This window comes from Phyllobates terribilis, unplaced genomic scaffold (assembly GCF_046119375.1).
Source record: "Phyllobates terribilis strain yellow unplaced genomic scaffold, ASM4611937v1 Scaffold_1100__1_contigs__length_419211, whole genome shotgun sequence".
In the NCBI taxonomy this organism is placed as follows: Eukaryota; Metazoa; Chordata; class Amphibia; order Anura; family Dendrobatidae; genus Phyllobates; species Phyllobates terribilis.
The window spans coordinates 134,419-160,678 of NW_027363860.1; the positions used below are offsets into that span (position 1 = coordinate 134,419).

Genomic DNA, 26,260 nt, shown 5'->3' on the forward strand with positions numbered 1-26,260 from the left:
TTTGTTAAAGAAAAGGACGGCAGTTTACGTCCATGTCTGGATTTTCGTGAAATTAATAAGATTACCGTACGCAATTCCTACCCATTGCCGTTAATTCCTGACTTGTTTAACCAGTTAGTGGGGGCCAAGTGGTTCTCCAAAATTGATCTCCGTGGGGCATACAATTTGTTACGAGTGAAGGAGGGTGATGAATGGAAAACTGCTTTTAACACTCCGGTAGGTCATTTTGAGAATCTGGTGATGCCTTTTGGTCTTACCAATGCACCTGCATTTTTTCAGAACCTTATTAATGACCTCCTGAGACCTTTGATTGGTAAGAATGTGGTTGTGTATTTGGATGACATTTTGAATTATTCACCAGATCTGGAGTCCCATTGGCAGAGTGTACGTGAAGTTTTGCAGTTATTGGGTGATAATTCACTCTTTTTCTAAGCTGGAGAAATGTGCATTTGCTGTGCAGAAAATTAGTTTTACCAGTACGTCCATCATAACAGCACGACAGGAGTTAAGTCCTCTGTTCCTCTAGGGACAGGAAACACATGAGAGGTTAAAAGCCCCCCCCCCCATCACACCCTCAGTGTTTTTCCTGTCCCTAGCAGGACAGGACGCTATGGGGAGGTTCTCCGAAGATAGAAGTTACCTGAGAGCCAGGGGGATTGGGGGGGTCTGAGAACTCTCCCCTTCCTTCGGTCCAGAGGCTCCATGCTGATACCCCTCTGCGGGGTCCCTCAGCCAGAAAACCGCCGCTTGCTGCTGTATCCTCCGGACAGGGGGCTCTGAGTGTTGCACTATCCCACCGGCGTTGCTCTGAAAGGCCGGCGTGCGCTCCACGCAGGAGCACGGTGTATGGTTTCTGGACAGAAGGCGGAGTTATCAGTGCGAACATCCGCTTTGGGGCCGGCGTGCGTTCCAGGGTGGAGCGCACGCCGAGCGCGGTGAGAGACTTCCGGCCGGGAGGCGGAGTCAGAAGAGCGGATATCCGCTTTGGCCGACATGCTTTCCAGGGTGGAACGCACGCCACATGGGCTTCTCCTTCCGGCACTGAGAAGAGGGGCTTCCGGCACCCAGAACGCACAGGTGCCCGGTGGCGGTGGTGAGCCTCCAGGGCATTAAGAATAGCGATTATCGTTGGGGGCGTGGCTACCACCTGGATCAGGTAAGACCCTATAAAAGGGTACACCTCAGCCACACACACACTGACACCATGGAAGCTAATCCTTCACGGTCAGAAGCCCCTTCAGAGTCCCTGGGTAGTGTGAGTACAGCCTTAGGCCCTTCTCTGGATAAAATCTGAATATTCTAGGACAGGTTTTTATAGTAAATCTCCGGTGTCTTTTTATATTTTGTTATGGATTAGGAGAGGGGAACCCAGAGGTCTGGATCTTCTTCCAAAAAATCAAGACGATGTGTAGACTGTAACACGAAGCTTCAGGACTCATATAAAAAGCGGCTGTGTAAAAAATGTATAGCTGAGGTCCTAAAGGAAGAAAAAACTTCCTTTTTGACGGATATAAGATCTATGATCCGTGAGGAGGTCCAGAGTACAGTCTCGAGCCTCATGCCTTCCCGTACACAGCCGTCACCCCAAATAGTTCAACCCTCTCCTCGCCAGAAAAGACCTAGGTGGGAGATGGAAGAGGTGTCTGAGGAAGGAGAATATTCAGACTCCGCATCAGAGCACAGTCTAGACGAGGATGAGGATCGCTTCTCTCAGTTACCCTCACAAGAGAGAAAGAAATATGTCTTCTCTACGGAACATACGGATGAACTATTAAAGTCCGTCAGGCATACTATGAACTTGGAGGACACTCAGGTCTCCCATTCCAGACAAGATGAAATGTTCGCAGGTCTGAGAACTCAGAGAAATGGAGTGTTCCCTGTAAATGAGCATTTAAAATCAATGATTATGGAGGAATGGGAAGAAGTGGAGAAAAGACTCATTGTGCCAAGAGACTTTAAATCCAGTCTTCCTTTCAATCCGGAGGACATCAAACTTTGGGAGGAAATCCCTAAAGTAGATGTCCCAATAGCGAAAGTGGCTAAGAAAACATCCATCCCCTTTGAGGATTCGTCTTGCCTCAAGGATGCAATGGATAGGAAGGCAGAGAACATGCTCAAGAGGAGTTGTGGGGCCTCAGCAGCCATAATTAAATCAAATACCGCTGCCACTTCAGTGGCAAGATCCATGTGCCTTTGGTTAGACGAGCTGTCAGATCAAATTAGGTCGGACTCCCCTGTAGAGATGCTATCAGACTCTCTTCCCATGTTAAAGCTGGCAACGCAATTCATGGCTGATGCCTCGGCCGAATCGGTTAGATTCGCAGCTAGATGTAGTTTACTATCTAATACCGCTAGACGGGCAATATGGCTAAAAACGTGGTCGGGGGATAGCGGCTCAAAGAATAAACTGTGCTCAATTCCCTTTTCGGGTGCTCGGGTCTTTGGTCCAGTGTTGGACGAGATCCTAGAAAGAGCATCCGACAAGAAAAAAGGATTTCCCGAGGATAGGGTTAAAAGATACTGGCCCTTTCGTGGACCCCGTCGATCCCCTAAACGTGATTACAGGGGTAAGACGGGGAGATGGTCTTACAGGAAGGGAGGAAAAGACAGAGCAGATCAGGTCGCCTCTGGAGCCCCAGCTAGACCATGATGCCATTGGAGTAGGGGGCAGGCTTCTTTTCTTTCAGGACAAGTGGGCGTTGTCACACTGACTCTGCGTACAGGAGGTCAGGGGCCTAAGCTGACCCTAAGCTGGGGCCCTGACTAATCCCTCTTCCTGGAGGTACTGTTAAAGGTACAGAGGTCCAGGCCGGCAGCGTAACCCCTACCTCCTGAGGATCCCTGCACCTCAGTAATCTAGTCCTGAGAAGGACCCCGATCACAATAGGGGACAGGAAATAATATGCCAACACTCAGTACTAAGACGAACGAGCCAGTACAAGGGTCAAACCAAAAACCACCTTGCATACAAAAACTACACCACTACTACAGAGGGAACACCAACGGGAAAGGAGATAAATGATAAAGCGAGGAAGGGAAAAACCACACCAAATACACTTAGCTCAGAACTCCAAAATACCACGATCTGCTCTGTTTGTCTGTATGAAATGCTTTCACCGACACTTCCCTAACAGACCGGCAGGCATTTGAAGGAGTCCCACTACTGCAGCATTGATTGCAGCTGGGCGAGGCTGGACCTCGTCTAGCACAGAGAGAGAGAGTTAACTACCTCACTGCCAAAAAACACCAAAAACTCAGCTGCGAGAAGTCAGGCTGTGTAATCGTGACGATCTTCGTGGCGACACACCCGTGACAGTACCCCCCCTTCTACGAGGGGCCTCCGGACCCTCAGGGCCAGGTTTATTCGGGTGAGTCGTGTGGAAGGCCCAACTAATCGGTCTGCGTTAATATCCGACGCAGGAACCCACATCCTCTCCTCAGGACCATACCCCTTCCAATGAACCAGGTACTGAAGGGACCGGCGATTAAAGCGTGAATCGATGACCTTCGATACCTGGAACTCCAAGTTACCATTAACCACCACTGGAGGGGGAGGTAAAGGTGACGGTATCACCGGCGCCACATACCTCTTAAGCAACGATCTGTGGAACACGTTGTGAATTTTATACGTAGGGGGGAGGTCAAGACGGAATGCCACCGGATTAATTATAGAACTGATCCTGTACGGCCCGATGAACCTGGGACCGTTTCCAGGAGGGAACCTTAAGTTTTATATTCCTGGTAGACAACCATACCCGATCGTTCACACTAAGGTCCGGACCAGACACTCTCCTCCTATCAGCCATACGTTTGTATCGGTTCCCCATAGTATTCAGATTCTTCAGCACCCCTCTCCATACTGAAGCGAGTGATGAGGAAAATCGTTCCTCCTCAGGAACCCCCGAAGAGCCCCCCCCTACTGAAAGTACATAACTGGGGGTGAAAACCATATGCCCCAAAAAACGGGGACTTACCAGTGGACTCGCTCCGCCTATTATTAAGAGCAAACTCTGCCAGAGGTAAGAAAGAAGCCCAGTCCTCCTGATTCTCTGACACAAAACACCGGAGATATGTTTCCAAGCTCTGGTTCATACGTTCCGTCTGACCATTGGTCTGAGGATGAAAAGCCGATGAGAACGATAAATGCATCCCCCGCCGTGTACAAAATGCCTTCCAGAATTTGGACACAAACTGAGACCCCCGATCTGACACCACATCGAAGGGTACCCCGTGAAGCCTCACAATCTCCCCAATGAACACCTGCGCAAGAGTTTTAGCATTAGGAAGAGCAGGAAGAGCGATAAAATGTGCCATCTTGCTGAACCTGTCCACTACAACGAGTATGACCGTTTTACCCGAAGACTGCGGGAGGTCTGTAATAAAGTCCATAGACAGATGAGTCCAAGGACGCTCCGGGATCTTCAAAGGTAAGAGGGCCCCAGACGGACGGGTATGTGAGGTCTTAGAGCACGCACAAACCCCACAGGACGCGACAAAAGTTACCACCTCCCTATGTAAGTTAGGCCACCAAAACCGACGCGAGAGGAGATCCACCGTTGCTTTACTCCCCGGGTGTCCTGCAAAAACTGAGTTATGGTGTGCCTCGATCACCTTTTGTCGCAACTGATCTGGAACAAACAGTCTCCCTGGAGGTCCAACAGGGGCGTCCCCCTGAGCCTCCAATACCTCCTCCTCAAGCTCAGAGCATACTGCCGAAACCACCACCCCCTCCTGAAGGATAGGAACCGGGTCGTCCGTATTCCCGGCCCCAGGGAAACTACGAGATAAGGCATCCGCCTTTACATTTTTTGACCCAGGACGTTATGTAACGACAAAATTAAACCTGGTAAAAAACAATGACCACCTAGCTTGTCTGGGATTCAGACGTTTTGCGGACTCCAGATATAGCAGGTTCTTGTGATCGGTGATGACGGTGACCGGATGGACTGCCCCCTCTAAAAAATGGCGCCACTCCTCAAAAGATAACTTAATGGCCAAGAGTTCCCTATTGCCGACATCGTAATTCCTCTCAGCGGACGACAATTTTTTAGAGAAAAAGGCGCACGGATGCCACTTACCAGGGGACGAACCTTGTGACAATACTGCTCCCACCCCTACCTCGGAAGCGTCTACCTCTACAATGAATGACTGTGACGCATCAGGTTGAATGAGTATGGGTGCCGAGGCAAAACATTTTTTCAAGGAGGAGAAAGCTTGACAAGCCTTGTCAGACCACCTAGAAAAATCCGTCCCCTTTTTTGTCATGTCTGTGAGAGGTTTAACCATGGAAGAGAAATTACGAATGAACTTCCGGTAATAATTAGCAAACCCCAGGAAACGTTGTAGTGCCTTAAGATTCTCTGGCAGATCCCACTCAAGAACTGCCCGCACTTTCCCAGGGTCCATACGAAAACCGGACGCTGAAACCAGGAAGCCTAAAAACTGGAGTTCCTGTACGGCGAACACACACTTTTCCCATTTGGCATACAGTTTATTATCCCGCAAGATCTGTAACACCTGCCTAACGTGCTCCTGATGAGACACCAGATCCGGCGAGTAAATTAAGATATCATCCAGATATATGACAACAAACTGTCCCACCAAGCGGCGAAAAATGTCATTAACAAAGTGTTGGAACACCGCCGGGGCATTAGTCAGACCGAATGGCATGACAAGGTTCTCATAATGCCCCTCCGGAGTGTTAAACGCCGTCTTCCACTCATCCTCCTCCTTCATCCTAATCAGATTGTACGCCCCCCTGAGATCCAACTTAGAGAACCATTTGGCGCCCACGATCTGATTAAAGAGATCGGGAATAAGTGGGAGCGGATACGGATCTCGGACCGTAATCCGATTAAGTTCACGGAAATCCAGGCAAGGGCGTAGGCCTCCATCTTTCTTCTTCACAAAGAAGAACCCCGCGGCCACCGGTGAAGATGAAGGTCTAATATGCCCCTTAGCCAGACTTTCAGAAATGTAATCCTTCATGGCCTGCCTCTCAGGACCAGAAAGGTTATACAACCTAGCTTTAGGTAACTTGGTCTCAGGGAGCAGTTTTACAGAACAGTCATACTCGCGATGAGGAGGTAGTTCCTGACACCCTTTCTCCGAGAATACATCCTCAAAGTCTGCCAATAAATGGAGGTAAGACCCTAGGAGTAACTGCACCGATGAGCGTATTCATGCAGTTTTTATTACAGAATTTACTCCATTGGCTTATCTCTCTAGATTGCCAATTAATAACCGGGTTATGCTTAGTTAACCAAGGAAGGCCCAACACTATAGGAGTGGGAAGACCCTCCAACACGTAGCAAGACAACAGTTCTTTATGTATCGCCCCCACTTGAAGTTTTACGTTATGCACAGCTTGCAAAAAACTTCCCTGACCGAGGGGCCTGGCATCGATCGAGAATATGGGGATGGGTTTAGCCAACTCACTCAATCGCATACCTTGAACCCGGGCAAACCGAGCGTCCACCAGATTAGCCCCGGCCCCACTATCCAGAAGAACAGATATCCTCTCAGTTCTCGTACCCACCACCACCTCCGCCGGTGCGAGAAACTGAGATGAACCTAGGGACGAAATACCTACTCCCAGATTGCCGTCCACCACACAACCTGGGATCAACAGTTTTCCGACGACTCTTCACTCTGCAAGGGACGGGATGGACAGCCCCCAATAAAATGTCCCTTTCTCCTGCAGAAGAAACACCTTCCTGTCTTCAGGCGCACCACCGGTCCCCTCCCCCGAAATGATGTCCCTCCTAATTGCATAGGCTCCTCTGGACTGACCAGGGTACCCTCCATATAAGGAACCCTTGTAGAAGGTGGAGTCATCACAGGGGGCGGAGTTGCCCCGCACCTCTCCCGAAGCCGTCTGTCAATGCGAATAGCAAGGGCCATAGCGGCTTCCAGTGACGCGGGAGGGTCATACTGAGCCAACTCATCCTTTAATTTGTCAGATAAACCTTGACAAAACTGGCTCCTAAGAGCCGGGTCATTCCACTGGGTGTCCGTGGCCCACCTACGGAACTCCGAACAGAATTCCTCCGCCGGACGATCTCCCTGCTGGATCCTACGTAACTTAGATTCAGCAAGGGAGATCCGATCCGGGTCATCATATACGAGACCCAGAGCTGCAAAAAACCTATCCACTGACTGGGGAGCCTGGGTGAAGAGAGAACGCCCAAGATTGTGGGTCCCCTTGTAGGAGCGAGATGACAATTCCCACCCTTTGTTCTTCACTCCCCGACGACCGAGGCCGCAGCCGAAAGTACAACTTGCATGCCTCCCGGAAAACAAAAAACTTGTCCCGCCCCCCAGTGAACCTGTCAGGGAGAGCTACTTTAGGTTCTGGTCCGGCTTACTCCTGGGGATACAAAACCTTGGACCTAACGTCCGCCAGCTCCATGGACAAACTCTGCAACTGCCGAGCTAGACTGGCTACTGGATCCATGGTAGCTGGAGAGAATCTTAGTGGGTCGGTGAAAATGTCACACTGACTCTGCGTACAGGAGGTCAGGGGCCTAAGCTGGGGCCCTGACTAATCCCTCTTCCTGGAGGTACTGTTAAAGGTACAGAGGTCCAGGCCGCCAGCGTAACCCCTACCTCCTGAGGATCCCTGCACCTCAGTAATCTAGTCCTGAGAAGGGCCCCGATCACAACAATAGGGGACAGGAAATAATATGCCAACACTCAGTACTAAGACGAACGAGCCAGTACAAGGGTCAAACCAAAAACCACCTTGCATACAAAAACTACACCACTACTACAGAGGGAACACCAACGGGAAAGGAGATAAATGATAAAGTGAGGAAGGGAAAAACCACACCAAATACACTTAGCTCAGAACTCCAAAATACCACGATCCGCTCTGTTTGTCTGTATGAAATGCTTTCACCGACACTTCCCTAACAGACCGGCAGGCATTTGAAGGAGTCCCACTACTGCAGCATTGATTGCAGCTGGGCGAGGCTGGACCTCGTCTAGCACAGAGAGAGAGAGTTAACTCCCTCACTGCCGAAAAACACAAAACACCAAAAACTCAGCTGCGAGAAGTCAGGCTGTGTAATCGTGACGATCTTCGTGGCGACACCCGTGACAGGCGTCCATTACAAAAAATCAATGGATCCTACGTTCCTTAGGGGAAGGTTTCAAAATAGACTTCTCCCATGCTCCCCCTCGTCGTTTCCAAATCACTCGTCCTCGCTCCCCCGTAGATCTCAAAAGTCTATGGCAGGATATATTAGTCCTTCAATCCCTACACGTGGTGAAACAGGTCCCCCCTTTAGAGCAGGGTTTAGGCCATTATTCCTCCCTCTTCTCGGTGTTAAAACCCTCGGGCAAACGCCGTACTGTTATAAACCTCAAGCCCTTAAACCAGTGGGTGGAATACAAAAGGTTCAAAATGGAAACTATAAAAACCAGCATTCCATTGATAGAGAAGGGATCAGTAATGTGCACCCTAGATCTCAAGGATGCATATTACCATGTTCCAATTCACCCAAGTCACCAGCAATACCTAAGGTTTGCTCTAGAGCAGGAGGACACAGTACACCACTTTCAATTCACTTGCCTACCCTTCGGTCTGTCCTCGGCCCCCCGAATATTCACAAAGGTTATGACAGAAGTAGCGGCCTTCTTAAGAACACAGGGGATTATAATCATCCCTTACCTGGATGATATATTGTTGGTGGCAGAGTCAGAGTCTCTTCTTCTCAGTCAACAAGAGCATACGATCGAAACCCTGGAATATTTGGGGTGGAACATCAATTGGGAAAAATCAAGCCTCCATCCAAGTACTACAAAAGTATTTCTAGGGGTACTCTTAGATTCCAGTCTTCAAAAGTCCTCCTTGCCCCAGGAGAAAAGAGAAAAAATAAAGCTGGAAATTTACAACTTCGAGAAACGGAAGACCACCTCAATCAGATACGCCATGCGGATCTTAGGACTGATGACCTCATGCATTCCGAGCGTGAAATGGGCACAGGCCCGTTCAAGGCCGTTACAGAAGTCGATCCTGTCAGTTTGGAACAGACGACCATCGGGGTTAGACAAGAAAATGAGACTGTCAAGAGAGCTGAAAACCTCCCTTTCCTGGTGGACAGACCCTTCAAACTTAGAAAATGCAGTAGACTGGATCCTTCTTCCTACAATCCAAATCCATACGGATGCCAGCCAAAAAGGCTGGGGAGCAAGCATAGGAAACAGATATCTACAAGGAATCTGGCCCAAAGAGATACAACACAGGTCGTCAAACTTCAGGGAGCTAAAGGCTGTCTGGGAGACTCTTCAAAGATGTCAGCATTTGCTCAGAGGAAATCACGTAAAAATTTTCTCAGACAACAGCACCACAATCGCTTTTCTTCGTCGACAAGGAGGTCCAAGAGGGAAATGGTTACAATCCCTGGCGGCAAGAATTTTCTACTGGGCGGAGAGAAATGTTCTTTCAATATCGGCTATTCATCTAAGGGGGTCCGAAAATGTGGTAGCAGACTTTCTCAGCCGAGCAAGAGTTGGTCCCTCAGATTGGGAGCTGAATCCGGATGTGTTTCATCAAATCATTCAACGATGGGGCACCCCGTTCATAGACCTGTTCGCAACAAGAAAAAACAGGAAGCTGCAGCGCTTTTTTTCCTTGGACCCAGCCGACAGCCCAGAAGGAATAGATGCCCTTTCTCAATCATGGGGAACAAAACTGATGTACGCCTTTCCTCCAGTCCCTCTCATCTCAAGAGTACTAAGGAAAATCCAACAGGAGAGGGGAGCTCTTATTCTGATAGCGCCCTACTGGCCCAAAAAGAGCTGGTTCCCTCTGCTACACCGGATGGCGGTGGATCTCCCATTCAGACTCCCAGCCAGGAGAGATCTTCTATTGCAGGGTCCCTTGTTACATCCGAACATCCAATTCCTCCAATTGACAGCATGGAATCTGAGAGGCGGATCCTAGCCTCTAAGGGCCTTTCCCATTTAGTAATTACAACTCTACAAGCCTGTAGGAAACCAGTAATGTCAACCACCTATTCTAGGATTTGGAAACAGTTCTGTAGCTTTGCAGATCAGTCTGTGGGAAATTCATCTCACCCCAATATTCCAACGATACTGGATTTCCTCCAAGAGGGGTTTTATAAGGGTCTGAGGCCAAATACGTTAAAAGTTCATATCTCGGCCCTAAGTGCTTTTTTGGACTACTCCTTAAAAGACCACCCATGGATATCAAGGTTCATAAAAGCAACTTCTCGTTTAAAACCCACGATAAGGAGTCTAGTACCGCCGTGGGATCTGAACCTGGTGTTGAGGGCTTTATGTAAGTCTCCCTTTGAACCCCTAGAAGAAACATCAGTAGACCTGCTTTCTATGAAATCAGCCTTTCTTGTGGCAGTTACTACAGCGAAACGGGTAGGCGAGATCCAGGCCCTCTCAGTTCTGGACCCATACCTTAAGATTCTGGAGGACAGATTGGTTCTTAAACTGGATCCCTCCTTTCACCCTAAGGTGGTGTCCAGTTCGAACCTGAATCAAGAGATAATACTGCCGTCTTTCTGCCAGTCTCCCAAAAATGGAAAGGAAAAATCCTTCCATACCTTGGACGTCAGGAGGGCAATTATTCGGTATATAGAAATCACAGCCCCCTGGAGGAGAGACTCAAACCTTTTTCTGCAATTCTCGGGTGTGAATAAGGGCAAGAAAGCTTCTAAGCCGACTCTAGCAAGGTGGTTGACAAGGACTATCGCCCTCGCGTATGAATCTGAGGGGAAGGATCCACCAATTTCCCTTAAAGCTCATTCCACTAGGGCAATCTCCGCTTCTTGGGCGGAGAAATCTGGAGCGTCAGTGGGCCAAATTTGCCAGGCAGCATCCTGGTCCAATATATCCACATTTAGTAAACATTATAAATTGGATGTATTGTCCAGTTAGCAATTAGCCTGTGGCCGTAAAGTCCTTCAGGCAGTAGTTCCGCCCTAAATGTTCCATTTCTTTTGATTTGGTATGTCTCCTGTCGTGCCGTTATGATGGACGTACTGGTAAAATAGGAATTATTCCCACCGTTAATTACGTTTCCAGTAGTCCATCATAACGGCACTATATTTCCCGCCCCTGCTCTTGACACTAATGTGAATGTAACATTGGTATATGTATATAATAAAATAGAGTTGCATCCATCCTGGTTTGGTGATTAGTACTAACACTGAGGGTGTGATGGGGGGGAGGGGGCTTTTAACCTCTCATGTGTTTCCTGTCCCTAGAGGAACAGAGGACTTAACTCCTGTCGTGCCGTTATGATGGACTCCTGGAAACGTAATTAACGGTAGGAATAATTCCTATTTTTTGGGCTACATTGTCTCCAGCGAGGGCTTTGAGATGGACCCTGTGAAGGTTCAGGCTGTGCAGGAATGGCCTAGGCCTATTGGTTTGAAATCTATACAGAGATTTTTGGGTTTTGACAATTATTACAGGAAATTCATTAAGAATTTTTCTGTAATTGTTAAACCTCTAACCGATCTCACAAGGAAAGGTGCGAATACGGCCCAGTGGACTACTGAGGCCATTGAAGCGTTTGAGTATCTCAAAGAGAGGTTCAGTTCTGCCCCTATCCTTATGCAGCCTGATGAGACCAAGCCTTTTTTGTTCGAGGTCGATGCTTCATCGGTGGGGGTCGGAGCAGTTTTGTCTCAGGAGAACAAGGGTGGAGTACATCCTTGTGCCTTCTTTTCGAAAAAAAAATTCGGAAACCCAACTGAATTATGATGTTGGAAATTGGGAGTTGCTGGCTATTAAACTCACGTTTGAACATTGGCGTCATTTTTTGGAAGGCGCTAGATTTCCTATTCAGGTTTTCACAGATCATAAGAATTTGATCTATCTGGATGCTGCCAAGCGCTTGAATGCCCGTCAAGCTAGGTGGGCACTTTTTTTTTCTTGGTTTCATTTTTCTGTTACCTATATAGCTGGTACTAAGAATGTTAAAGCCGATGCTTTATCTCGCAGCTTCTCTCCTACGGTCGGTGCCGAGGAGGAGGAGAGCATTTTACAGAAAGGAGTGGTGGTGGCGGCTTTGGACTCCGTTTTGTAGAATGAGATTCTGAAAGCTCAAGATGATGCTCCATCTAACACTCCCCATGGGAGGTTGTTCGTGCCTAGAGCCTTTAGGAGAGATTTGTTTGTGGAGTGTCATGAGTCTCGGTTGACAGGTCATCCAGGAAATTTCGGAGACTAAGAGACTGATCAGTCGCAGTTTTTGGTGGCCTGGATGGCAGAAGGAAGTCATCAAGTGGGTGCTTCAGTGTACTGTGTGTGCTAGGTCAAAGGCTTCACATACTCCTGCTGCGGGGTTGCTTTGCCCTCTGGAGGTTCCTAGTGCGCCTTGGACGCATCTCACAATGGATTTTATTACTGATCTTCCTGTGTCCGAGGGTCTTACTGTCATCTGGGTGGTCGTGGACCATTTTAGTAAGATGTGTCATTTGGTTCCATTCATTAAGTTGCCCTGCGCCAAGACACTCGCTAAGGCGTTTGTTAAGGAGATTGTCAAGCTCCATGGCGTTCCCACGGATATTGTTTCTGATAGAGGACCTCAGTTTGTGGCTCGCTTTTGGCGTGCTTTTTGTGACAGGTTGGGAGTCCATTTGTCATTTTCGTCTGGTTATCATCCTGAGTCTAATGGATAGACTGAAAGAAAGAACCAGGATGTTGAACAGTTTTTGCGTTGTTTTGTGACGGACAATCAAGAGGTGTGGTCGGAGTTTCTGCCTCTCGCAGAATTTGCTCTTAACAATCGTACATCCTCCTCTGCTGGGTGTTCTCCTTTTTTTTGTTGTACTCGGAGACATCCGTCTTTTGGTTCGTTTTTCAAATTGGGGTCGGCGGTGCCGGAGGAGGAGAATTTTTCCGGTGATTTGGAGAGCGTTTGGACTAATGTACGTTGTAACCTTCAAGAGGCTAACAAAGTCCAAGAAGTATTTTGACAGGAAACGTAAAGACGTTTTATTTACTGTGGGTGACATGGTTTGGTTGTCCTCGAAGAACCTGCGGTTGAGGATTCCCTCTAATAAACTGGGTCCTAAGTTTGTGGGTCCATTTAAAGGGCTTCAGGTTGTTAACCCGTCTGCTGTTAGGTTGGATGTCCCTACTTCCTGGAAGATTAATCCTGTGTTTCATGTTTCCTTGTTGAAAAAGGCTGACGTATCTGATAGGGACGCCACTGTCACAGTTCCTCCTGTGGTGGAAGACGGCGAATATGAAATTTCTCGTATCTTGAATTCTAGATGGCATAGAGGGAGATTACAGTATCTTGTCTCCTGGAAGGGTTTCGGTCCCGAATACAACTCCTGGGTAAGGACGGATGATGTCTCTGCTCCTAGGCTTGTTAAAGCTTTCCACAGGGGGTTTCCGGGTAGGCCTGAGCCTGGAGGATCCGGAGGATCCTCATAAAAGAGGGGGTACTGTTAGAACCCTCCTGTTTGTTTTTTCTATCTTCTGTTTTGCGGTCACGTGACCATCTGCCTTTATATTCCAGCTCCGCCCTTTTGGCTGTGCTGGACTTCAGTGTTGTTTGACTGTTTTGCTAGCCTGGTGCTTCGGTGCCTTTCTCTGTCTGTTCTTGGTCCTCTGGGACCTCTAGTACTTTTTGTCCGTTTGTCTTTTGTGTTCTACAACATTTTCTGTTTAGGAGGTGTCCCATTTTTGTCCCAGTCCTTAGTTCTTTTAGGGACCCCTCCCTTAATTCTATAGGTCTTTGTTCAGACTAGCCGAGGACGAAGGCGGGTCTGTTCACTAGTAACAGGCAGCCCGCTACATCGTAGGGATTCAGTTTAGTCTTACTGTAGGGCCAGCTTTCCCCTATCTTTACTTAGTTCTTGTTGGAGATCATAACAGTTTTCCTGTTGCTTAATTGTGTAAACGTACTTTTCCTTAACATGGCTTTATTAAATACTACTGTTTTAAGAAAAACTGTTTGGAGATTGAATGTTGGACTATCTACTTCTGTGCTATGACTTGTACACCTACACATCCGGCTCTAAACTCCTATGAAAAAATAACTAACATACAACTACTAAACGCGTCTTCATCCTCACTCTCCATTATGTAAGATAGCGGGGCACAATTATGTATTTTGGTCCCTGTGTTCCTTGGTATCATACCATAATACCCTTCTCCTCTATCCGTTTTTTCTCTTCAGTCCTTACTTGGGACTTGTTGAACCTTTATACGATTGTTACTCTGTTTCTTTACCTTTTTGAATGTCAAAGAATTTTCAGAAAATAAAGTGTAGACTCCATTATTTTAGAAATTGATACAAATCCTGGCCGTCAGACCCCCAATTCTGTGTGTCTAATTGAGGAAAATAGATGTTACATTAGTGAAAATTCCTTAAATGACATATTTTTATTTTTTTTGGAATGGAAAATATCTCTGTGCAGGACAACCCAAATATTTGGAGTGATCGTCCATTGCAAACGGCTGCCCTGAAGCTGCTGTCCCTGGAAGTGGTGCACCTGCTGGCCCTGCGCTCCGCCATGCTGGACGCCATGCTGTCTGACTATACGCTGCTGGTCGATAGTTATCTTACTGGATATTGCCACAAAGCATCTGATATGTTCCTTACTACAGAGGTACTGAACACTTTAACACTCGTTTTATGGCAGCTGGTAATGATATTATTAGTAATTCAAAGTCTTAATGTTTTCTGTTTCATAGGTTATTTGGAGTGATGATATAATTCTACATTTACCTAAGTATTGTGTCTGACATGAGTAATGGAGGCTTTTGCCTGCTTATGGCCTAATTTACAGCTCCTGCTCCACTCCAGATCCCTGCCTCTAGATTGCCGCTGGTCCATGACCCTCACCAGTCTCTATGTACCTATATTGAATGGACCAGTCATGTTTCTTATCAGGTCATGATCAATCATGATGATGATCTCGGTGTTTGGCTGGATCATCACCATGCCTGATCATGGCTCCAGCCAGCGCATAGACATGAGGGGACTGTAGACCTGCAGGGGAAAAAGGTTTCCTCCAACAGGTGACTTTCTCCTGTATTCTTTTGTAATAATGTTTTATTAACATACATATAAATCTACAAAATGATTTCTATTAATTACAATTAATTAATTGACCTAACTCTTTAGCCCCATACAATTGATGGTCAGCAACTAAAGGCATCTGTGGCTGCATCAAAAAGCGTTATGCCTTTTCTTTTCTCATGGATAAGGGAAAGTACAGGAGGCTGTACCCCACTGGTCTCCCATCTTCACATCCAGTGTACCCATCCTCTGGGTATAGTTTTGTTTCTTTTGCTGCAGGACTCCCTGCTTATTCCACCAAGCCAAGGCCATTATCCAGAGCCTGGTCCTTCAGTGCTCTCCTCCATATCATGACCCAAGAAGTTCAGCTGCCTTACTGTGAGCCGCTGCGGTACCGATGGCAGTCCTGACTGTGAGCCTCTGCGGTATTTGTGGCAGTCCTGACTGTGAGCCTCTGCAGTATTAGTGGCAGTCCTGACCCGGGAGCCTCTGCGGTACCGATGGCAGTCCTGACTGTGAGCCTCTGCGGTATTTGTGGCAGTCCTGACTGTGAGCCTCTGCAGTATTAGTGGCAGTCCTGACCCGGGAGCCTCTGTGGTATCGATGGCAGTCCTGACTGTGAGCCTCTGCGGTATTTGTGGCAGTCCTGACTGTGAGCCTCTGCGGTATTTGTGGCAGTCCTGATCGGGAGCCTCTGCTTTATCGATGGCAGTCCTGACCCGGGAGCCTCTGCAGTATTAGTGACAGTCCTGACCCGGGAGCCTCTGTGGTATCGATGGCAGTCCTGACTGTGAGCCTCTGCGGTATTTGTGGCAGTCCTGATCGGGAGCCTCTGCTTTATCGATGGCAGTCCTGACCCGGGAGCCTCTGCTTTATCGATGGCAGTCCTGACCCGGGAGCCTCTGCAGTATTAGTGACAGTCCTGACCCGGGAGCCTCTGCAGTATTAGTGACAGTCCTGACCCGGGAGCCTCTGCAGTATTAGTGGAAGAGAAAGGGAGAAAAAGCGCGCTATGTGAAGGACCTGACAGGTAGATGTGACGGAAATAGCCAAAAGGCCACTCACCTGTTGGAGTTGTGCACCCCTGCACAACTCCGGTGTTAGTGTGAAAATGTGAGGAGCAGGCACGTCCCACCGCAAGGTACAGGTAGCTTGGCACACCACGTGCCATGTGCTGCAGACCGCCGCTCGTGCTCACAGCTTCCAGGTTTCAAAATTGCAGGCCACATGTCCTCCGCCCACAGATCACATGACTCAGGATCAGATGTGCATCACCACAGGTCCTGAAAGCTAGGAGAGTGCAGCCCCCAACCGCAGGTCCTGAGTTGAGCAGCCAAAGGGGAATTTTATAGTGGGGGGATTTAAGAATGATTAACTAGAAGCTGCTCCTGCCGCTAACCCCCAAAGGGGGATTGAAAGTGGTCCAAATTAAATAAAAAAGCGGTCTATAGGGCGCTGAACGAATGAACACTAGAGGTGAAAAACCTGAGGAAGATAGTTTACTATTGAAACGCGTTGTGGAAAGGGCTAATTAAATTTATTTTTTAGCCCTAAAAAAAAAAAAGCGCCCTATAGACCACTTTTTTATTTAATTTGGACCACTCTGCAGTATTAGTGTCAGTCCTGACCCAGGAGCCTCTGCAGAATTAGTGACAGTCCTGACCCAGGAGCCTCTGCAGAATTAGTGACAGTCCTGACCCAGGAGCCTCTGCAGTATTAGTGACAGTCCTGACCCAGGAGCCTCTGCAGTATTAGTGGTAGTCCTGACCCAGGAGCCTCTGCAGTATTAGGGACAGTCCTGACCCGGGAGCCTCTGCAGTATTAGTGACAGTCCTGACCCAGGAGCCTCTGCAGTATTAGGGACAGTCCTGACCCGGGAGCCTCTGCAGAATTAGGGGCAGTCCTGACCCGGGAGCCTCTGCAGTATTAGGGACAGTCCTGATCGGGAGCCTCTGCAGTATTAGGGACAGTCCTGACCCGGGAGCCTCTGCAGTATTAGGGGCAGTCCTGATCGGGAGCCTCTGCAGTATTAGGGGCAGTCCTGATCGGGAGCCTCTGCGGTATTAGGGGCAGTCCTGATCGGGAGCCTCTGCGGTATTGGGAGCAGTCCTGATCGGGAGCCTCTGCGGTATTGGGGGCAGTCCTGATCGGGAGCCTCTGCGGTATTGGGAGCAGTCCTGATCGGGAGCCTCTGCAGTATTGGGGGCAGTCCTGATCGGGAGCCTCTGCGGTATTGGGGGCAGTCCTGATCGGGAGCTTCTGCAGTAATAGTGGCAGTCCTGATCGGGAGCCTCTGCAGTATTAGGGGCAGTCCTGATCGGGAGCCTCTGCAGTATTGGGGGCAGTCCTGATCGGGAACCTCTGCAGTATTAGGGGCAGTCCTGATCGGGAGCCTCTGCAGTATTGGGGGCAGTCCTGATCGGGAGCCTCTGCAGTAATAAGGCCAGTCCTGATCGTGAGCCTCTGCAGTATTAGTGGCAGGCCTGACCCGGGAGCCTCTGTGGTATTAGGGGCAGTCCTGATCGGGAGCCTCTGCAGTATTGGGGGCAAACCTGATCGGGAGCCTCTGCAGTATTAGGGGCAGTCCTGCCTTTTAAGCTACTGCCAGGCTCTCAGGCTATTATATATGAGGTTTCCCGCCCTTGCCACTAATTCAGGTAAAGCAATTGCCCCAACCTTTCTCTTACAACTCACACCCACCTCTCCTAACAGACTATCCTGTCATTTCCTCCAGTATATTGCCACGTTGGAGGCTTCACAACAAGAGACTTGCTTTCAGATTAACGAACAGCAAATATAGGATTTTACCCTTGAACTGTAGCTCAAAACTTCTGTGAAGATGGCAATCAGTGCAACTGACTCGCCCCCTGGGCCGCGTGGGGAACCCGGAACCGGGCCTTTTGTGGGATGCTGGAGGTTGAAGTCTCCGTGTGGCGGCGACCCGGTCCGTGGCAGTCTTAGTAGTACTATAAGAGTTTTAGATTAATTGTCCGACTACGCCACCCGTGGATTGCGGTCAGTGGGGACCGCCGCTGCAAGGCAGACCGCTGAGGCCGGTGTTGTGTGTATGCAGCTAAGAATGGGATGACTCCCCACTGGAGAAGTATAGCCTCAGGGCAGTTAGTGTGGATGATGGGCGTGATGGTGCACGAGCGCAGCAGGAATAACTCCGAGTCCGTGCAGTGCAGTTCAGGGTCTTTACTGATGTTATAACGCAGACCCTCCCGGGAGTACTGGTTAGCAGTAGAGGCCTGGTCAGTCTGTGAGCAAGCAGGATCTTCCCCTGGCCAGGTGGAGTTGTAGGCCTCCCCATCTATCTGCACTCTTCCTGGCTACCTTGCTGTTTGCGGGTAGAAGTAGCCCACGTCCCTGAGTATACCGTGTGGTGCTCACCCGTATGGCCGGTGACTTGGGGCCTTCTGTTAGCCTCCGCTCCACGATGGCGGTGCTGGTCCCTTGCTTGTGACCGTGCCTCCGGGCTTCTATGGCCAGAGGACCTGGAATCCCCTGCCGGTTGGATTCTGCTGCTGGACCTGGATGTCCCCACAGCCTCGGACTCCATGTCCGGTCTTATTGTCTTCAGCCAGGGCTTCCAGCCCCTGGCACTCGCTGCTGCTCCTACAGAGCTCCTAGGTCTTCCTTTCCCTGTGTCTGCTCTCCAGACGAGACTGCGTCTCTGTCTGGGATTTCACTCCCTAATCCCGCCCCAGACCCAGTTTTTAAGGGCAGATTCCTCCCCTCCCAGGTCTGGGCGGGCGGTGTTGCATGCTTAAGGGCTCCTGACCAGAGAAACCTCCCACTTGCTCTCAGACATAATATTTCTATTACTGTGGCAACCAGACCCCTGGGGTGCCACACAACAAAATCCACTAACGAAGAGGACCAGTGTAGCGTCGGCGTCCCTGCCCTCTGCTAGGCAGGGACGCTGTTCCCCTCACCTCTCCTCTCCGAGCCCGGCGTCCTCCTCCCGCTCTGCTGGCAGCGCGCGCTCCTTCCCGGCCACGGTGCTTAGGGCGCGCGCGCGCTCCCCCCCTCTTAAAGGGGCCGCGTGCGCCGTCCTAAGGAGTCCCCGGCCAATGGCCGGAGGACTTCACCATATATAAGGCACCTCCTCCAAAATGGAGGTGCCCGAGCAATGTTGTTGCACTGTTCACTACTCTGCTTCAGCCCTCAGGTCCCGTTTCCAGTTACCTGCCAGTTTCCTGCCAGATTGCTGTCTGATTCCTGCCTGTTATCCGCTTACCTGCTTGCTAGCCTGAGGTCCGACGGTCTGCCTTCCGACACCTGTCAGTCTGTCTATGGACCAGCTTGCCCGCCCACCTGCTACCCGCCTGCTAGCCTACCTGGAGGTTCCGCCGTCACGTGCTGTGACCACCTGCCAGTCCAGAGACTCTTGCCCGCTCACCTGGGAGCGCTCATCTGCTACCTGTCTGCTAGCCTACCTGGAGGCTCCGCCGTCACGTGCTGTGACCACCTGCCAGTCCAGAGACTCTTGCCCGCTCACCTGGGAGCGCTCATCTGCTACCTGCCTGTTAGCCTACCTGGAGGCTCCGCCGTCACATGCTGTGACCACCTGCTTATCCAGAGACTCTCGCCTGCTCACCTGGGAGCACACATCTGCCATCTGCCTGCTAGCCTACCTGGAGGCTCAGCCGTCACAGGTCGTACCTACCCTTTACCCAGAGACTGTCCCGGTCACTTGCCGTGATCTCCTGCCCGTTCACCCAGAGACTGCCCCGGTCACTTGCCGTGACCTCCTGCCCGTTTACCCAGAGACTGTCCCGGTCACCTGCTGTGACTACCTGCCTGTCTTCCGTGGTCGCCACCCGCTTCCTTACAAGGACCGCTCCCTTGTATAAGTTGCTCAGAGGTTCCGCCTCCCAGACCCGTTACAGTTTGCTCGGGCCATGGAACCCGGTGGCACCCAAGCTCCCTCGCTCTCGGACCTTTGTCATGAACTGTCCCGTCAGAGGTCCCAACAGGAGTCCATCCTGAGTCACCTGCGGAATGTCAATTCTCGCCTGGACACTTTGACTGCTCCACCAGCAACCACCGCTAGTGTCTTGACTCGCAACCCGGCAGCTCCGCTGCCCACCAATACCATGGTATCCTGCTCCGGACCCCGGCTTTCTGCACCTCCTCGCTTCGGAGGCGACTCCGCTCTGGCTCGGGGCTTCATAAACCAGTGCACCCTGCACTTTGAACTCCTGTCCCACCAGTTTAACTCCGACCGGGCCAAAGTAGCCTTCATAATGTCCCATCTCACGGGGGAGGCACTGGCTTGGCTAAATCCTCTATGGGAGAGAGGAGACCCCCTGGTGTCCGACTTGCCTGCCTTTCTCACGGCTTTCCGGAAAGTCTTCGACGAACCCGGACTGAAGACCTCATCCGCATCGTCTCTGCTACGCCTCCGTCAGGGAAGTCTCACCGTGGGCCAATATGCCATACGGTTCCGTACCCTTGCCTCGGAGCTGGCCTGGGATAACGACGCTCTGGTGTCTGTCTTCTGGGAGGGTCTGTCCGGCCGTATTAAAGATGAACTCGCCGGTCGGGACATTCCTACCACTCTCGATGACTTAATAACTCTTGCCACCCGGATTGACCTACGGTTCCAGGAGCGTGCCAAAGAGGTCACCCGTGAGAGGAGGTTTCCACGTCTAGCTCCTACCTTCCAGAAACCCGTCACTCCCTCCGTTTCACCCCAGGTACACTCTCCTGAGCCTATGCAGGTCGACCAGACCAAGATGGTCAAAACCCGTCAGGACTTACGCCGTGCCGAGGGGAGCTGCTTCTACTGTGGCAGCAAGGAGCACCGGATCCGTACCTGCCCGGAGAGGTCGGGAAACGCCTGTGTCTAGGTTCGCTCAGAGAGGTCGACCTAGACAAGAATAAATCCTCTCCATCTCTGCTGCTGTCATTCTCAATTATCTGCGGGGAGAACCGTTTTTTCGAACTAGCCCAACTTGACTCTGGAGCAGCCGGGAATCTTATTTCACAGTCCCTGGTAGAAAAACACCGCATTCCCACCAAACCTCTGGCTGTACCCTTATCTGTCGCTGCCGTGGATGGGGGCCTCTTACCACGTCCCATCCAACTCATCACCGAATCCATTACTCTGCAGGTGGGAATGCTGCATTCTGAGAGCATCTCTTTTCATGTTCTGCCTGGACTCTCTCACGCCCTCTTACTAGGCCTACCTTGGCTCCAGAGACATGCACCCGTGCTTGACTGGAAGACCGGAGAAGTCCTTCGTTGGGGACAGGACTGCCATAAGACTTGTTTGGTTCCCGTTCATCCCGTCCGTCCTTCTCCTACCCCAACTAATCTACCTGGACTTCCGATTCCTTATTGGTCATTTGCTGATGTCTTTAATAAAAAGGAGGCAGAGACATTACCCCCTCATAGACCATACGACTGTCCTATCGACCTGTTACCCGGTACTACTCCTCCTCGTGGGCGTATTTACCCATTGTCCGCTGCTGAGACCCGGTCGATGTCCGAATATATTGAGGAGAATCTGGCCCGGGGATTCATCCGGAAATCTACCTCCCCGGCGGGAGCAGGCTTCTTTTTCGTTAAAAAGAAGGACAGCTCTCTCCGTCCCTGTATAGACTATAGAGGCCTTAACCAGATCACGGTGAAGAATAAGTACCCCCTTCCGCTCATTCCGGAGTTATTTGATCGTCTGAGGGGGGCTAGAATCTTCACCAAACTGGACCTCCGTGGGGCGTACAACCTGGTCCGTATCCGTCAGGGGGATGAATGGAAGACTGCATTCAACACCCGGGACGGCCACTATGAATATCTGGTAATGCCCTTTGGTCTCTGTAACGCTCCTGCCGTCTTTCAAGAGTTGGTCAATGACATCTTCCGGGACCTTCTCTACTCCTGCGTAGTGGTGTACCTGGACGACATCTTGGTCTTCTCTCTGGATCTTCAGACTCACCGGAGGGATGTTCCTCAGGTCCTGCTCAGGCTCAGGCAGAATCACCTCTTCGCTAAATATGAGAAGTGCCTCTTTGAGCAGACCTCGCTTCCGTTTTTGGGCTACATTATTTCTCAGACCGGCCTCCGAATGGATCCAGAGAAACTGTCTGCCATCGAGAAATGGCCTCGACCGGAGGGGTTGAAGGCTATTCAGCGGTTCCTGGGCTTCGCCAACTACTACCGCCTCTTCATACCGCACTTCTCTTCCCGGACTGCCCCAATTTCCGCGCTCACCCGTAAGGGCACTAATCCCAGAGAGTGGCCGCCCGAAGCAGAGGAGGCCTTTCTTTCCTTAAAACAGGCCTTCTCTTCCGCCCCGGTGCTGCATCGCCCGGACGGCAACAAGCAGTTCTTCCTGGAAGTTGACGCCTCCTCCTCTGGAGCCGGAGCGGTACTTACCCAAAAATCGTCTTCCGGGAGAATGGTAACTTGTGGCTTCTTCTCCAAACTCTTCTCCTCTTCTGAGCGCAACTATTCCATAGGAGACCGAGAGTTATTGGCCATCAAGCTGGCATTGGAGGAGTGGCGTTACCTACTCGAGGGGGCTCTTCACCCGGTAATAATCTACACTGACCACAAGAACTTGGCTTACCTCCAGCATGCCCAGAGACTTAACCCGCGCCAAGCCCGGTGGTCCTTGTTTTTTGGTCGCTTTGATTTTGTTTTTCATTTTCGCCCGGCTGACAAAAACATCAAAGCAGACGCCTTGTCCCGATCCTTTCTTTTGTCCGATCTCGAGGAAGAACCCAAACATATCATCGATCCCGCCAGAGTAATGCAAGTGGCTCCCGTGAGTCTAAATAGTCTCCCTCCCGGTAAGACGTTCGTTTCAGTACCTGATCGGAAGAAGATCCTACACTGGGGCCATTCGTCTAAACTAGCTGGCCACGCCGGTCAGAAAAAGACCCTCCAGCTTATTACCCGGCACTACTGGTGGCCTACCCTGCACAAGGACGTAATAGACTTTGTTTCTGCCTGTGTGTCCTGCGCCCGCAACAAAGTCCCGAGACACCTGCCAGCCGGTCGCCTCCTTCCGCTTCCTGTGCCTGCTGCCCCCTGGCAGCATATTGCTATGGACTTCATAACTGATCTCCCCGTCTCTGCCGGTTGTACGGTCATTTGGGTGGTCGCTGACCGCTTTTCCAAGATGGCTCACTTTATTCCCCTGCCAGGCCTCCCGTCTGCACCCGAGCTGGCTAAAGACTTTATCCGCCACATCTTCCGTCTTCATGGCCTGCCCCTCCACACCGTGTCGGATCGTGGGGTACAGTTCACCTCACGTTTCTGGAGAGCCACTTGTAAATTGCTAGACGTCACCCTGGACTTCTCCTCCGCTTACCACCCACAGTCTAATGGTCAAGTGGAGCGGATCAATCAGATCCTGACCAGTTACCTCCGGCACTTCGTTAATGCCCACCATTCTGACTGGGTGGATCTCCTGCCATGGGCCGAATTCTCTTACAACAATCACGAGAGCGAATCTTCCTCCAAATCCCCGTTTTTTGTAGTCTTCGGTCAGCATCCTCGGATCCCATTTCCCGTCTCCACCTCGGTGGATAATCCGGCTGCGGAATCTCTTGTTAACAAATTTTCCTCCTTGTGGGAGAGTACCCGGTCCGCACTCCTTCAGTCGTCCGAGCGTATGAAAAGACATGCTGACAAAAAACGTCTGGATCCTCCTCAATTCCGTCCAGGGGATAAGGTCTGGCTCTCGTCCAAGTATGTCCGGCTCAAGATTCCTTCCTATAAGTTAGGGCCTCGGTTCATCGGTCCTCTGGAGGTCATCAGTCAGATCAACCCAGTGGCCTATAAATTGAAACTCTCGGCCAACTTGCGGATCCCTAACTCCTTCCATGTATCTCTCCTCAAACCCGTGGTACTTAACTCTTTTTCCAAGTCTACAGGTACGCCTCCTGCTCCGGTTTCCGCTGAAAACGAGTTTGAGGTAGAGAACATTCTGGCCACAAAAAGGGTAAGAGGAAAGACCTTTTTTCTAGTAGATTGGAGGGGGTTTGGTCCTGAAGAGAGAACGTGGGAGCCCCGGGAGAACATCCATGCCCCTCTCATCCTTGCTAAATTTCTGTCTGGCCTAAAAAAGGTGGGGCCTAAAGGGGGGGGTACTGTAGCGTCGGCGTCCCTGCCCTCTGCTAGGCAGGGACGCTGTTCCCCCTCACCTCTCCGCTCCGAGCCCGGCGTCCTCCTCCCGCTCTGCTGGCAGCGCGCGCTCCTTCCCGGCAACGGTGCTTAGGGCGCGCGCTCCCCCCCTCTTAAAGGGGCCGCGCGCGCCGTCCTAAGGAGTCCCCGGCCAATGGCCGGAGGACTTCACCATATATAAGGCACCTCCTCCAAAATGGAGGTGCCCGAGCAATGTTGTTGCACTGTTCACTACTCTGCTTCAGCCCTCAGGTCCCGTTTCCAGTTACCTGCCAGTTTCCTGCCAGATTGCTGTCTGATTCCTGCCTGTTATCCGCTTACCTGCTTGCTAGCCTGAGGTCCGACGGTCTGCCTTCCGACACCTGTCAGTCTGTCTATGGACCAGCTTGACCGCTCACCTGGGAGCGCCCACCTGCTACCCGCCTGCTAGCCTACCTGGAGGTTCCGCCGTCACGTGCTGTGACCACCTGCCAGTCCAGAGACTCTTGCCCGCTCACCTGGAGCGCTCATCTGCTACCTGTCTGCTAGCCTACCTGGAGGCTCCGCCGTCACGTGCTGTGACCACCTGCTTATCCAGAGACTCTCGCCTGCTCACCTGGGAGCACACATCTGCCATCTGCCTGCTAGCCTACCTGGAGGCTCAGCCGTCACAGGTCGTACCTACCCTTTACCCAGAGACTGTCCCGGTCACTTGCCGTGATCTCCTGCCCGTTCACCCAGAGACTGCCCCGGTCACTTGCCGTGATCTCCTGCCCGTTCACCCAGAGACTGTCCCGGTCACTTGCCGTGACCTCCTGCCCGTTCACCCAGAGACTGCCCCGGTCACCTGCTGTGACTACCTGCCTGTCTTCCCTGGTCGCCACCCGCTTCCTTACAAGGACCGCCCCCTTGTATAAGTTGCTCAGAGGTTCCGCCTCCCAGACCCGTTACAACCAGTAAGTCTTCCTGGGTTCTGTATTTTGTGGTAAAATCACGTCCTCCGTCTACAGCTGAGGGCATGCTCACATCACACTTTTACCTCTCGCCAGTGGCACCTTTGCATGTTGCACTGTTTGGCTTTTACAGACTTTTGTTGCTCTGCATGTTCAACTTTGATGTGGTCTGTAATCCTAAATCAGCTGAGGTGCTAAAAAGACAGAAAATAGAGGTAGAAACTCCCCCATTGGACCGTCAGAATGAGCTCACTGACACTTTCTCATTTGCCCCACTATCATTTACTTCCCAGCCGAATTATTGCTGTTTCCTATGTGAATCCTATCGTCCACATTTCAAGACCTATACTGGATTAACGCTGTTCTATGGCCATGTCTGATATTGCAGCTCATTTGTATGAAGGCTGTCCGCTGGCTGGGTTTAGCAGTACTGTCATGGCCGGCACGGTATATCCTGTAGGCATGTTCCTCCAGAATGATGTGACAGACAGAAAACTATTACTTCATGTTGCTGATGCTGAAGGTGTTGATTCATGGGGTGTACTTAATTTTTCACGCACTGCATTTTGGTCATATATGTTAATCATTTGTTGTGATGTTCATCAGGGGTTTTATATACCTAATTTTAAGAACTTCAGAAAACCAGATGTTTATGTCGAGATGCATAAAATAATGGAATTCAGAGAGCGTGTCCTTGGTTCTTCTCATGACCACCTTGAGCTCTCCTAAGATCTGTTCTTGTTGTGTTCCTCCGCAGGCCGCCTCCTGCCAGATTCCCAGAGAACTTCAGCAGATTTGTGTACTGCAGCAAAGGAGAAGAGAAAAGGCCTTGAGATTATATCAAGTTACTTCCCAAGGACACCTGATAAGGGAAGAAATGTAAAGTCCGACATTCATGGAACTATTTTGAGGCGGGGGTCCCACATGTTCCCCAAGATGCATCTGCTTCATACGTTTCCACGCCTGTTGCAATTTGCTTGTTCTTTGTTAATGTTCAGTAGACACAACCTCACTACTTGTAATGGTTCAGATGTTGGTTGATTACAATAAATTCACAAAAATAAGTAAGTTCTGCCTGTCTTTTTTTATTTGCATAAGAATGTGTAGTCTACCACAATTTGATAATTCTTTTATTTTCTGGTACTTATACATTTACTTGTAT

At 50.5% G+C, this 26,260-nt stretch overlaps 1 protein-coding gene across 1 annotated transcript in view; it reads left to right on the plus strand.

Annotated features, from left to right (window-relative positions):
• LOC141243038 (piRNA biogenesis protein EXD1-like) overlaps positions 1-26,007 on the plus strand; it is a 117,341-nt gene extending 91,334 nt beyond the window's left edge. The window contains exons 10-11 of the mRNA XM_073668886.1: positions 14,421-14,612; positions 25,856-26,007. Of these exons, the coding sequence (XP_073524987.1) occupies positions 14,421-14,612; positions 25,856-25,981 (318 nt within the window). The 3' untranslated portion in view covers positions 25,982-26,007. The remainder of the gene's footprint in view (positions 1-14,420; positions 14,613-25,855) is intronic.
• The last annotated feature ends 253 nt before the right edge of the window (positions 26,008-26,260 follow it).